This window comes from Hirsutella rhossiliensis (genome assembly GCF_020360975.1).
Source record: "Hirsutella rhossiliensis strain HR02 chromosome Unknown scaffold00018, whole genome shotgun sequence".
Lineage (NCBI taxonomy): Eukaryota > Fungi > Ascomycota > Sordariomycetes > Hypocreales > Ophiocordycipitaceae > Hirsutella > Hirsutella rhossiliensis.
Window position 1 is genome coordinate 44,236 of NW_025408684.1, and position 12,699 is coordinate 56,934.

Consider the following 12,699-nt stretch of genomic DNA (forward strand, 5'->3'; position numbering starts at 1 on the left):
CGGATGGCGTGTCAGGATGCGCACGTAGTCGGGCAGTCGTCGCCAAAGCTGCCGCATCCGACGGCTTGCGAAGAAGCGAATCAGCCACGGAGAGAAGAAATCATGGATCGGAGGCGGCCCGGAGGCGGCCCCGGAGGCGGGAGAAGAGAAAACGTCTTCCTGGTCCGGACGAGCGCCCGAGAAAACAGATTCGGAGTGGAATCGGAAGGCAGAGGAGTCGGGAGCTGCGGGCCGAAGACCTGGCGAGTGTGCTGCGTTTTTTGGAGGAAGACTTCGCCATGAAGGAGAGGCTGTCTAACGATCAGACGTGGTGTACGCCAATACCGCACGACAGGAAGGTGTCGACGGTGCGGGATTTTATCAGGCGTTCCACGATGCGAGCACGTTGCCGATACGGACCTGCATGATGTGCTACCGCAAGCGTACGAGAAAAGAGCTGAGGAGATCAGATGGGATCAATGGCTGTCAAGCTGCGTGCCAGAGGGCGGCCGCTCACCATTTTCATGCCGGAGCTGCTTTCCCGAAGGCGAGCCCGTGTCGGTCGTGTGCGAGTGTGCCCGATGCCTGGCGCGCGGGAGTCTGTCGCCGGCGGTCCATCTTCACACTCGCCTTGGCTATGAGCACATGTTCCCTGACGAGCTCAAGGGACTCACGCTGGTCGAAGAGAAGCTCGTCTCGCTCAACTCCTGCTATGGGTTTGTCACGAGATATAGCATTCCGGGCGGGCAGAGGCAGGCCGTGAGGTATCCGAGGCACGTCAAGGGCCACATCACAGTGTTTCCCAACAACGTGCAGGAGCTGGCGACCAAGGTGCTCCCGCACCCCCTTTTGCAAGCACTGGACGAGATCCACGTTTCGTGGCAGGGCGTGGAGAAGCCGGCACCGAGCGACCTGTCGAGTCTCTTGTCGGTGAGGCGGCGGGTCGTCGAGAGGGCTCTTGTTTGGCTGAAGAGGAGCAACCCCCACTACGCCGAGATCGAGATCGACGTGGCGGAGATGGAGAGTTGGGGAGACCCGATAGACGGGGTGCCGGCCTTGGTGTATGATCGCATGGAGCGGAACGAGCCGTCCGCATGGGAGAAAACGCGGACGGCGCACGTTGTGCCGCCCACGGAGCGCGCCATGGACGACGAGGGGTCGGTGGAGATCGAGGAACTCTTCGCTCTGCTCAAGCAAAGGCAGGAAACGGGAGGCGAGGCTGAAGGGCACGGGCCCAACGAAGAAGGCGCGGGTCGTGATGGAGTTGGTGCTAGCCCCGATCAGAACGTTCGACCAATCAACGAGGTGACGTCTTCCGGCATGTTTGGGCTGGACGGACCGCCAGACGTGGCGGATGTCGAGAAGCTGCGGTTTGCCTGTGACGCTGTTGGCGCAGGTGCCGACGACGGCCGCGCGGGCCCGAGAACGTGGGTCGGATCCTCGGTGGGGGGGGCTCGAGGGCGTGGCGACGATGGCAGTGAGCCATACATTCGAGTCTCGCGGGGGGATGAGTTTGCCGACTCCTTTGAGACGTCCTTCTTCGCCAGAACGTTCCCGACCCTGTTCCCATTTGGCGTTGGGGGACCAAGGCTGGCCGAAGAGGCCATAGCCGAGGCGGGGAAGGCCCTTACCAACTTGCGAGGCACCGGTAGAGCTGTTGAGGCAGGGGCGGCTGCGGGAGACATCATATCCTCCCGAAGCTTGAACCTCCGGATTTGGGCCGACATCGTGCTCCGGCGCCATGGTGGCCGGTTTGCGTTGCACCACATATTTGCATTTCTCGTCTTCAACATGGGGGTGCGGTCGAGGAACCGCCGCGTCAGCATGCTGAGTGTGGCGAGGAAGGACTTCGGCAAGGTCGAGCGCGTTGCCCGCTCGATGACCGCGCAAAGGTTAGCGGCGGCGAGGGTCGAGTTGGAGAGCTCGGGCAAGACGACCGATGAGGGCGTGAAGGAGCTTCTCAGGAGCCTCTCGCTGTACGGCCACCGGCAACCCATGTCGAGAGAAGTTCGGCTCAATATGCGGCGGAAAATCCAGTCGCTCATCGTTGGCTACGGCGTTCCGGCCATCTGGTTCACCATCAACCCAAACGACATTACGAACCCGGTGAAGCTGCGACTGGCGGCATATCGGACACGCGATCCCGGCGCGGCCGAGGAGTTCCTAGAAGGCCTTGGGAGTGCGTACAAGCGGACAAGGCTGGCCATGTCCGATCCGATGAGCGCCGCCGTATTCTTCCACCGGGAGATGAAGCTGTTCTTCGATCATTACGTGAAGGTCGGAGAAGAGTCGGTATTCGGGCGCATCGGCAAGTACTATGGCGCTGTGGAGACCAACGAACGAGGGCGCTTCATGTTCACGGCTTGCTCTGGTTGCACGGAAACGCGCATCTCAGCTCGATGCTTGCCGACATCCACGGGGAGGATCAGGCGGCGTATCGCGAGCGAATCATACGATACGTCGATAGTGTCTTCTCCGAGGTAAGAATAGCTAAGACGTGTCACTGAGAACCTGAATTGCTCGTTCGATGGACAAACGGGGCCAGGCTGACGTGCAAGATAGGATCTGGATCAGGAAGGGTTCTGCGCCGTGCAAGCGGAGCGATCTGTGACGTCCGATATTTCCTCCATGCTGGACAACACCGAGCAGTTTTCGGCCGCATTTGACGAGGAGGCCAACTTCTGTGCCGGCGCTACACAGGTTCACACGCATAGCCCGACCTGTGTCAAGTATTCCTTGGGCAAAGGAGCGCGGAAAGGGAATCTATGCCGGTTTAAGTCTCCATGGAGGTTGGTCGACAAGACCGCCATCACGGCAGACGGGGTGTTGCAGATCCGGAGGACTCACAGCATGGTCAATCGATGGAACAAGGCTATCGCTGTTGGGCTCCGGCACAACCACGACATTTCCTTCATTGCGACGCAGCGCAAGACCATGGCCCTTATGTATTATGTCACGAACTACGCGACGAAGGTGGAGGACCCGGTGTGGAAGCGTGTGGCGGCCGCGGCCGATCTCCTGGCCGCCTCAACGGGTGATGGCACGGCCAACGGAGGACAGGACGACGGTGGAGGTGCTGTTGGCGATGACGCCGCCAAGGGAACAGGACGCGACAGTTCTTGATGAGGTGGCGAATCGTGTGTTCACGGAGCGTCCGCTGTCTCAGGTCGAGGTCATTGCTCATCTTCTGGGATATCCGGCCGAGTTCACCAACAGCAGCGCCTGGGCGTACCTGAACACATCTCTGCTGTACTGGGAAGTCTTTCGACGGTGGCCGTATCTCCGACGAGCAAATGGCGCGGCGGCCATAGATGATGCTCTGAATGAGTCGGTCGTTGTCGAAGAAGCAGGCCTGAGGATCTCCCACGTTGAGGCGTACCAGCACCGGGAGAGCTCCTGCGAGGGCTATGCTTATACGACTACATATCGCTCGTTAGACTAAAACGCACCAGTAAGGATGAGAGCTGTGCGGCCTGGGGAGGTGCCCTTCGAGGATGGATGGGCGCCAGGGACGCTGGGTCCAGGTGCTCAGGCGGCCGGGCAAGCATGCTACCGTCTGCCTCGATGGCTACCTGAGCAAGGACTTCGGCCACAACGACGACGAGGAGTCGTGCCACCGGAGGTGTGTATAGCAACCGCCCTGCCGGCAGGCATCATCAGAGTGGCTAACCTCCCCACCCCTTAAAGGGCAGCCGTGCAGCATCTTGCGCTATTTGTGCCGTGGGAGTCCTTTCTGTGCGAAGAAACAGGTGAGATCAATAGCATCTGGGAGCGGGCGCGAGAGGCGCTGGCCCCGAGAATATCATGTCTCGTCGACAACGTGCAGCTGCTTCGACGATCAGCCGAAGACGCAAAGCGCGACGCCAAGCAATGGGCGGCCTCATCCGGCGATGGCGATTCCACGGTCGCCCACGTCGAGGAGGGCGAGACAGGCGAGGCGGGCGCAGAATTTGCAGCGACATATCGGTCCAACAACATCGGAGACGCAACGCGCCTGATCGACGTCGTCCGAGGCGCAGTGGGCACGAATCAGGTGACGGCCAAGTCGCCGGAGCTCATGGCAATGATGCGGCAGCTCTGTCGATTCCAGCAATCGGCGCTCTGCTCAACGGCCGAGCTCGAGGCCATCGCGATTCCCGAACAAGGGTTGAGGTGCATAAGCATGCCAGGGCGGGTATTTTCCGGGGCCGCACTACCGCCGCAGGATCAGGTCAAGGCTATCAAGTCGCAGCAGATAAGTGCGTCGAGGAAAGGAGAGAATGATCCAAGGCGTACAAACCACAATCGCAGTCCGGGAAAGCGATCGCCGAGCTGCGTTGCGGAGGGTGACCGGCTTCGGGAGGACGACGTCGAATGACGACAGCCGACTCCGACGAGACGGCTAGCGACGCAGAAGCGGGAATGCGCGTCCAGTTTGGCCCATCGACCTCCTTCTTCGCGGCGGGCAAGGAGTTGTCAACACGGCTAACGCTGAACAAGAGGCAGTCGATCGCTTTCCTAATAATATGCCGCCAGCTCGATTTGATGCGACAAACGAATAGGGCGATGCCGGCCAGCTCTGCCAGTTCGTCGGCGGCGAGGGGGGCACCGGCAAGTCGCGGATCATTGGGGCACTCGTCGAGCTGTTCAGTGGGAAGAGCCTTTCGAATCGTCTGCTGATCACGGCGACGTCAGGGACTGCCGCGGCGCAGATCAACGGCATCACGATCCACTCCGCCTGCGGGTTCACTAAAGACCAAGGGGCGGGCGGCGCGAACACAGCCAAGGACCTTGACGGGGTGCGGCTGACAAAACGGGCGGAGCGGTTCATCCACGGCCAGTCTCGGATGGACTGGCAGGAGAAGGACGTGCTTGTCATCGACGAGGTGAGCATGCTCGGAGCGCGGACGCTGCACGCCATAAACGAGCGACTCTGTCGGCTTCGCGGATCGCAGAAAGATTTCGGGGATCCCCATCGTCCTCTTCTGCGGAGACTTTCAGCAGTTCCGGCCGGTCCAAGAGAGGTCGATCGTCCTGCCGAGCGCGGCCATCTCGTGGGACGTAGACAACTCGTTCAAGGCCGAGCAGCGGCACCAGCACGACAAAGCGCACGCGCTGTGGAAGAGATTCACGACGGTCGTCATGTTGAACGAGCAAATGCGCGCCGCCGGTGATCCGGAATTGCAGGGGCTGCTGAAGCGGATCCGGCAGGGTGTGCAGGACCGCACGGATCTGGACCTCCTCAACTCAGGTGCTACCGCGAGGGCAGGCGGATCCCTTGGGAGACTGGCATCACCGTGGTGACGCCGCTGAACAGGAATCGGTGGAACCTAAACATGGAGGCAAGCTTGGCGTTCCGGGTCCAGCAGCGGTCGACGATGCGCATCTTCATCTCCGAGCACAAGTGGAAGGAGGGCCTGCCGACCGAGGAAGAAGCGATCATGGTACTCAATCAAGGCGACGATAGCGCGATCCCCGTGCCGGCCGTCTTCATGTTCGTGGCCGGGATGCCGGTCGTCGTGAACCACAACACCCATCAGGGGCTGAAGCTGGTGAACGGCGCCGGCTACTCGGCGGTGGAGGTCATTGTCGACAAGGCGTCCCCAGGGCATCGAATCTCGTCCGACATGACGATCCACTTCGGGCCGCCGGAGGATATTACTGGAATCGGCGACGACAAAGGACCTCCACTTCGTCGGGATGCCGCCGGGCACGATCTTGTTAACGCCGATGAGCGTCAGGATACACTGCCAACGAAAGCGGCCGTGGCAGCAGAACGACGTCAGCCGGAAGGGATTGCCGTGCGCAGCAGCCTTCGCCTGCACGGACTACAAGGTGCAGGGCAGAACGCCAGAGCGCGTGGCCCTGGAGCTGCGGGGACACGGACGACGAAAGTCGATGGAAGGGCCGTGCCCTCGCAATGCGACCCGTACAGCTTATATGTGCAGCTATCGCGCTGTCGAACGCTAGACGGCATCACGCTCGTGTCCAAGGTGCGAGAGAGACTTGGTGGGCAACCGAGTCCCCGAAGATATGACCGCCGCGCAGGCCAGGCTGGAGGTGCTAAGCGAGAGGACTGTCGAGGAAGCTTTGCGTCGGTCGGATGGCGACGCTGAAGAGTCAAGGAGAGTTGTCAGGGTGAGGTGACGAGGGGGAGAAGACGGAGGAGCGCGCCGGCGGGCAAGAAGACAAGGGCACTGGGCAGCAGCGATCAACGAGGGCGACTTTTAGACTTGAAGGAAGAACCCGCTAGAAAGGCATGAACGAAAGGGCAAAGACAAAAGACGCAAGTTTTAGACACAATAAGAAAACCGGCGGACGAAAGGAAAAAGGTTGGCATTGGCATTGGCAAGGGGGTAAACAGGAGTAATATAACGGGGGGGAAACAGGGCAAGGCATGAGAGGGGCAAGAGAAGGCGGCAGCGACCAATGACGAGGGAGGGACGGAAGGGTCGGCGACCAATCACACGGGATCTTTTATTCCGAAAGAGGAAATAAATCAGCCACAGCCAATCAGAGGCGGAGGATGTGGGGGTGAAGCAGTTTGGGGCCTTTTTTCCCCGCGCGCTAAGAAGTCCTTTCGTTCCTCACAGGTAAGGGATTTTCCGATGATCTGCCGGATCTGGTGATCTGCCGGATTGCGGCGACTTCGCACGCTCAACATCAATCGACAATAGCTCAACAACAACGGTGCCAATTGACGTATCCTTTGATTTCCTGAATCATCAGAAGCAGTGAAAGTCTGGCATATATTTAGAACTTTTATCTAGGGGCAATGCGCTGCGGTGCTGACATCAAACCAAGCAACGGCCAAAATAGGATGCCGACAGATTGTGTAAGTCATTTCAGCCAATACAGCAAAACAGAACATTATTGGCTTTCATCGTAGGCTTTAATCATGTGGGATTCTCCCATTCTATCCATAGTGCAGAACTTGGCTCAGGATACTGCAAAAAATGGGGGTTGGAAGGGCGAGCTGGATAACTTCATTCTACGCACCCGTAATGAGCCAGATTGAACGTGATTCGACGGTACAAGCATCTTCTGAAAAGAACCTATCTATGCATCTGAATGTAAGGTTTATTTTTAGCTTGAAATTCAGTGCGCGAGGCTCCGCTTTCACACCTGACAAGGAAAGACGTGCACGAAAATTGAGAAATTCGACACCCTACCCTAAAACACGTATAACATGGATGAAATGGGCTTTCTATTCCTTATGAGCATTTGAACGAACAGGGTATTCCTCTTATTATAAGAAAACAAGGCAAAATTGCTCGGCGTATTAAAAAATGGCAACCCATCCTCCCTTACGTTCAAGATGTGCGTCAGTCAAGAGATGGCATCGCTGCCCCATTTCTCATCCACCAAGACAAGCCAGCACAAACTCTGGACTTTGGTTCGTGAAACGTGAATCAAGTCGTCAATAAATATTTTAACACGTCAAAAACGAGGTGGACGAATCACAATATTGAAATGAGCAGCTCACCGGTACGTTCGACCGGTTTACCAGGGTGAAAGCTCGAAACGGTTGTGCTTATCGCCTTTGGTTCCCGATGGCCACTTAACCATTTTAGTATCGAATTTATGGAGTGGTGTGACCGGCACCGAGTGATCGTTGTGGTGTTTCCCCTCAATCCATTCATCGGCTGCAACCCTTGATGTATCGTTATTCAGACTCTCAACAGCGTATACGCATGATCTTATCCAGTACACAGACAAATCAAAAAGGTTCATTGGATTGCTGAAATCGAAGATCTAGACTGTGTTTTGGAACGCATTTCAGGAAGTAGTCGAGAAGTCCTCTGTTGATGCTGGCCGCAACAGCCGAAGGCTGAGCAGCACCCTCGGGAGCCCTCAATATGAGTTTTAAGTGCTTGATATGAGAGTTAAAGTATGCAGAGAACAAGTAGTCACAAGAACCAGCGCAGGCAGACCGGTAAGGCTTCAAAAGATGATCTCTTCTGCTGTACAGATTCTAGTGCAGACGAGGTGTTTAGCTCTAAAATTGTGGCTCAAGCTCGCCAAAAAATGACAGTGAAAGGACTCCAAAGAAAGAGGCTCTGAAGAAGGAGGCCCGAAAGCTTCAGCGACAGCAGAAGGCAGCGGAGCAAAAGCTCGCTCTAGAAGAGGAAGCAATGAGAGGCGGAAATTGGGAGAAAACGACGGATGACGGAGGCCGTGAAGCAAAATAAGGAGATAAATTGGCATTATTAACAAGAGCTGAAGATTTTGAAAGTGGAAAAGCCACAGAAAATGCAGAATGAGCGACGGTGTGGCTTCTGAGGGTCGCGAGAGGAGTCAGGATGTTCACGCTGCAAAAATTGTCACTCTTCCGTTCACACCAGAGCGGGCCATAGCATTGCAGGTACCAAACACACTATATAATAACGCAAATAATAAGGCAATGATAACTTCAAACGACATATCCTGTCCTCAAAGGCCCTCTTTAGCTGTTGATAGTGATCGGGAGGCAATGGGTGCATTTCGGGGACTTGCGCGATCGGAGAGTAACAGAAGACGACCTCGATGGCTGGATGACTTCAAAAAAGATTGAGTGGCATCTTTGAGCATTATTAACTGCTCTTATAAGATTTTAGAACAATTCAAATAGTATTCGTGAAGTTATTCTCAGTTCTTTGCTGGAATGCAATGAGCCCAAAATCCGGCGAATCGCCAGATCCGGCAGATCACCGGAAAATCCCTTAAGGCAACCCCTCATGGGTTGCGCAAAAAGCCTTGAGGAACGAAGACTGAGGATTGAGACACGGGAGAGGCAACCCAACAGGGGTTGCGCAAAGAGCCTTGAGGAACGAAAGTCTACACAAGGGGCAGATGTACAGGGGGAGATGTACAGGGGCAGATGTACAGAGGCAGAAAGGTAACGGCGACCAACGGGCAGTCAGGCTGGACGAAAAACACTTCCCATTTAAGAAGTTATAGCAGCGTACGCTATTCCATTTCCGTAGCTTTCTTATATAGGTGGCGGTTTCGAAGGGGACGGGCCGGCGAGCCCAAGCCATGGGCGACAATGGAATCGAGGGAAGAGTCCCGTAGGTCAGGACCCGGTTTAGGGTTGTCCGGCTCATGAGCGGCGGAGGCAGCCGAAACAGAGAACGACTGGGTGGCAGAGGAGGCGGGCTTAGGGGAAGACGAGATCACCGGGGCCTTATGCAGCAGACACGGTCGCTTCGTCGCCGTATCGGCAGGCTCAGGGCAATATCGTTTCCCGGGCGGCGTAAGGTGGCCGGTCGAGGCGAAGCCGAAGCCAAAGGTGGAGGACTGGGCGGGAGGGTGCCAGGGGTGATCAAAGACAAATAGGCAGCGCGCATGTCCTGGAAGGCCGCGGAAGCGGAGGAAGCTTGTTGCCTCTGTGGCGTAGAGAGAAGCGGTGCCATCGTGGTGACGGCGGCGGCGGCCTTGTCGAGAAAAGTCCAGGAATCTGGGACGACGATAAAGACGTTGTCCCGGTAAGAGCCCGGGGGGTAGAGCATAACGTCATGCCGGAGCAGGCCAGCGACCTTGCCTGTGCAGGTAAAGGGACGTTAGGCTGAAATTGAGAGTCCTGCCTCTCGGCCATCTTCCTACACAAGACGGCCCAGGGGTTAGCGCGAATAGGGAAGATAACGAAGACCTGGAACGGGTGGAAGCCCTTGAAGGGGACCTTATTGGGCATCCCAGGAGCGACATAGGTAGAAAGGCGGACAAAGCCGCAACAGTTAAGTTGGGCGGCGTCTAGACCGGGCAGTAGGTCCCGCCGCAGCGAGGAGTGGCCGGTGCCGACGACAAGGCCGGTAAAGGAAACAATAGGCGGGATGCAGGGGAAGTCGCCCATAGAGGCAAAGAGCCTAGGAGAACGCTTCAGGCCCATCTTAGCCATATACCGTTCCGTCGGCACTCGCGAAGGGTCAGGGCACGGCTTACGGCTGGTAGCCCTGATCGCGGACGGCAAGGGCGGGCATCGTATAGAGAAGGGTGCGGCCCGTGCCAGACTCCAGGCCGTCGCGTTGCTCAACCTCCCATGCGAGCGCGTAGGGGTGGACGCGGGCATGCATGAAAAACCACTCTTCGGTCCAGTCGGAGGGATCAATAGGCTGGCCGTAGATGGAGAGGTTGAGGCTAAAAAGACGGATGTCGGGAATCAGCGGCATCCGATCGGAGGGGCGCATATTCCGTCGCGAGCAGCCAGGCGGGCGGAGGCAGGAAGACGCGGGCCATGGCCTCGGCGTTAAGACCCTAATGCGGTGGTCGTCCTGGTGGGAAAATCTAGCAGGACAGTCCGGCTGGACAAAAGACATCATAGACATCTCACCGCCAGCGCCCCTTTGGCTATCGAGCGGCTTTCGAAGGTGCGGTGCGGGCATATCGGTAGGAAGTAGAGAGGAAGACATAGTGTATCTGCGCAGGTCGATAGGCCAGTCGCACGCACTAAAAGGACGGGTTCTCGGCGTCAAGAAAGGAGTAGGGAAGAAGTCGAGCGTAAACGCACTTATAGTAGATCAATAGTGGTATGGATTCGCCGGGAAGAGCGAGGAGCCTTGCCGCTGTAAGTAAGCAGACGTCAAAGAGATGCGTCGTGGTGTTGCGGAGCTGGGTACTGATCGGGCACCAAGGGCGACGCGGATTAAGGTGTCCGGCAGGGCTACCGGCATAGGATGCCGAAAACTAGGGCCGTCGGCAGATAGGCCTGTCGATAGGTTCCAAAGGAAGCCCGGCAGGTCCGAGAGAGGAGAGGTCTAATGCAGAAAGGGGATATCAACAAGGAAGGATATAACCGTTAGTAGGAAGAATGCCAACACGGCAGAACGCCATTGCCAGGGAGCGAGACAATTTCGGGGCATATCCCGGGCGAAGGCTTCCCAATCTATCGTTCGTTTGCAGAGCCCTGCCGATAAGACAGCACCATCATGGGGGAGAATCGTAGCCGCGAGGTAAGGTCGGTGGCAGGAGAGTGCGAAACAGGGCAGCAGCAGCGGCCGCTGCCGCGACGAGGAGGATTGCGGCGGCGAGATCGAGCGCAATGGACGAAGGGCCGAAGCGGGCGTCGGGCCACAAAAGTCAAGCAAACGCGGCACCCAGGTTCCGGCCTATTGAGGCCAAGCCGGCCGCCGCGGCCGACGAGGCCTCACGAAGAGAGCAGGCAGAGGCGCTCAAAAGAGCGTTGCCCAAGGGAAGTCGGCGAGGCGGCCGGCCGCGGAGAAGGACGACGCATGTCAATGGTGCCTCCTCAAAGGGGGCGAGCGCGACGCTCAGCATCGACAAACGTGCGGGATATGCCTCTAATCATAGAAGCGGACGCTGTCAGATTAGGGCCGGTAAGTGCTGAGCCGGCCATGGGGGGTTTTGTGCCGTCCGTTGGCGCAGTGTTGGAGGGAGAAGGGGTTGCTCTACAAGCACCATCCGCCCCAGGGGTCTTGGTCAGGCGAAACGAAGGCCTAGGCGTCAGGGGATCTTCCGTTGTGGCCGGAGATGGCCCCGAGACCGTTCGGCCTAGGCAACCTAGCGGTGGCATGCAGCTGACTCTGAAGGGTCTTGTTGAGCGGACAACTGGCGCCGGGGAAACACGGGAGGGAGACCGACAAGTAGAAAGAGGATGAGATATCCGCTGGGAGAGCCAAGTCAGCACTCGCCGCAACCCATCCAGCCCAAAGAGATCAGGGACGCGGCCGGGCACATCCCCCCCTTTGGCGAGGGCGGGTCGTGCGTCGGGGCAGCGGTCGCCGCTACAACGAGTAGTACCGCGGACGCGAGCCGAAGTGCAACGGACGGGGGACCGAAGCGGGTGCTGGGCCACGAAGGTCGAGCGGGCCCGGCACGCAGGTTACGGCCTATCGAGGCGAAGCAGGCGCCGGTGTCCGAGGAGGCCTCACGAAGAGAACAGGCAGAAGCACTCGAAAGAGCGATGCCTCAGGGAAGCCGGCTAGGCAGTCGGCCGCGAGAAAATACGACGCGCGCCAATGGTGCCTCTTCAAATGGAGGGCAAGCGCGATGTTTAACAAGATTTCGGCTAGAGAATGTAAGCCAGCACTCGCCGCAACCCATCCAGCCCAGAGAGATCAGGAAGACGGCTGGACAAGGGTCCTCCTCAGACGAGGGTGGGTCGCATAGAGTCGTTAGGGGGCCCCTCGTCCAGTCAATCCGAGCGAAAGCGATGGAAGACAGAGCAGGAGGTCTGCAGTCATCCGGACGGTTATCACCACGGCCGTCACGCCAGGCAGGACAGGATCGGCCGGCAACGACACTCGGGTTATCCTCCACAGCCGTCAGGGAGCCCCCCGTGCAGGCAATCCAGCCCAAAGAGCCGGGAGATGGAGCAGGAGATACGCAGTCATCCGGACGGTTGCCACCACGTCCACCACGCCAGGCAGCGGTAGGAGGAGGATCGGCCGAGGCGAGTCGAGGCGGCGGCGAGATCTTCGGAGCCCGTGGAACAGAGAAAGAGGATCCGCGAGCCCGACCGAGACCAGCCCCCAACAAAACGTAGTCGACGCGGCCGTCAGAGGCAGAGGAGAAGTGAGCTACAGGTGGAAGACCTAGACAGCGTCTTACGTTATCTTGAGGAGGAATTCGCCGTAAAGGAGAGGCTATCCAACGAGCAAACCTGGTGCATACCAGTACCGCATGAGAGGAAGGTGTCGACGGTACGACGTTTCTATCGGGCGTTCCACGACGTGGACACGCTGCCGATACAGAGGTGCATGCTATGCTACCGGAAGAGCACAAGAAAAGAGCTGAGGAGACGGC

The 12,699-nt window shown here is 58.0% G+C and overlaps 2 protein-coding genes across 2 annotated transcripts; one reads left to right on the top strand and one right to left on the bottom strand.

Annotated features, from left to right (window-relative positions):
* Window positions 1-624: 624 nt before the first annotated feature.
* On the top strand, window positions 625-6,105 carry HRG_10899 (ATP-dependent DNA helicase PIF1; the record flags this gene model as incomplete). The annotated part of the gene is made up of 12 exons (XM_044869369.1): window positions 625-695; window positions 753-2,267; window positions 2,375-2,459; window positions 2,542-3,057; window positions 3,146-3,310; window positions 3,504-3,601; window positions 3,667-4,217; window positions 4,654-4,844; window positions 4,918-5,128; window positions 5,179-5,652; window positions 5,734-5,951; window positions 6,007-6,105. 12 exons carry the CDS (start codon window positions 625-627, stop codon window positions 6,103-6,105), a joined length of 4,194 nt encoding a protein of 1,397 aa, XP_044715320.1.
* A 3,008-nt stretch (window positions 6,106-9,113) lies between these two features.
* HRG_10900 (uncharacterized protein) lies at window positions 9,114-10,124 on the bottom strand (the record flags this gene model as incomplete). Its single annotated transcript, XM_044869370.1, has 3 exons — window positions 9,114-9,481; window positions 9,544-9,803; window positions 9,880-10,124. 3 exons carry the CDS (start codon window positions 10,122-10,124, stop codon window positions 9,114-9,116), a joined length of 873 nt encoding a protein of 290 aa, XP_044715321.1.
* Between the last annotated feature and the right edge of the window lie 2,575 nt (window positions 10,125-12,699).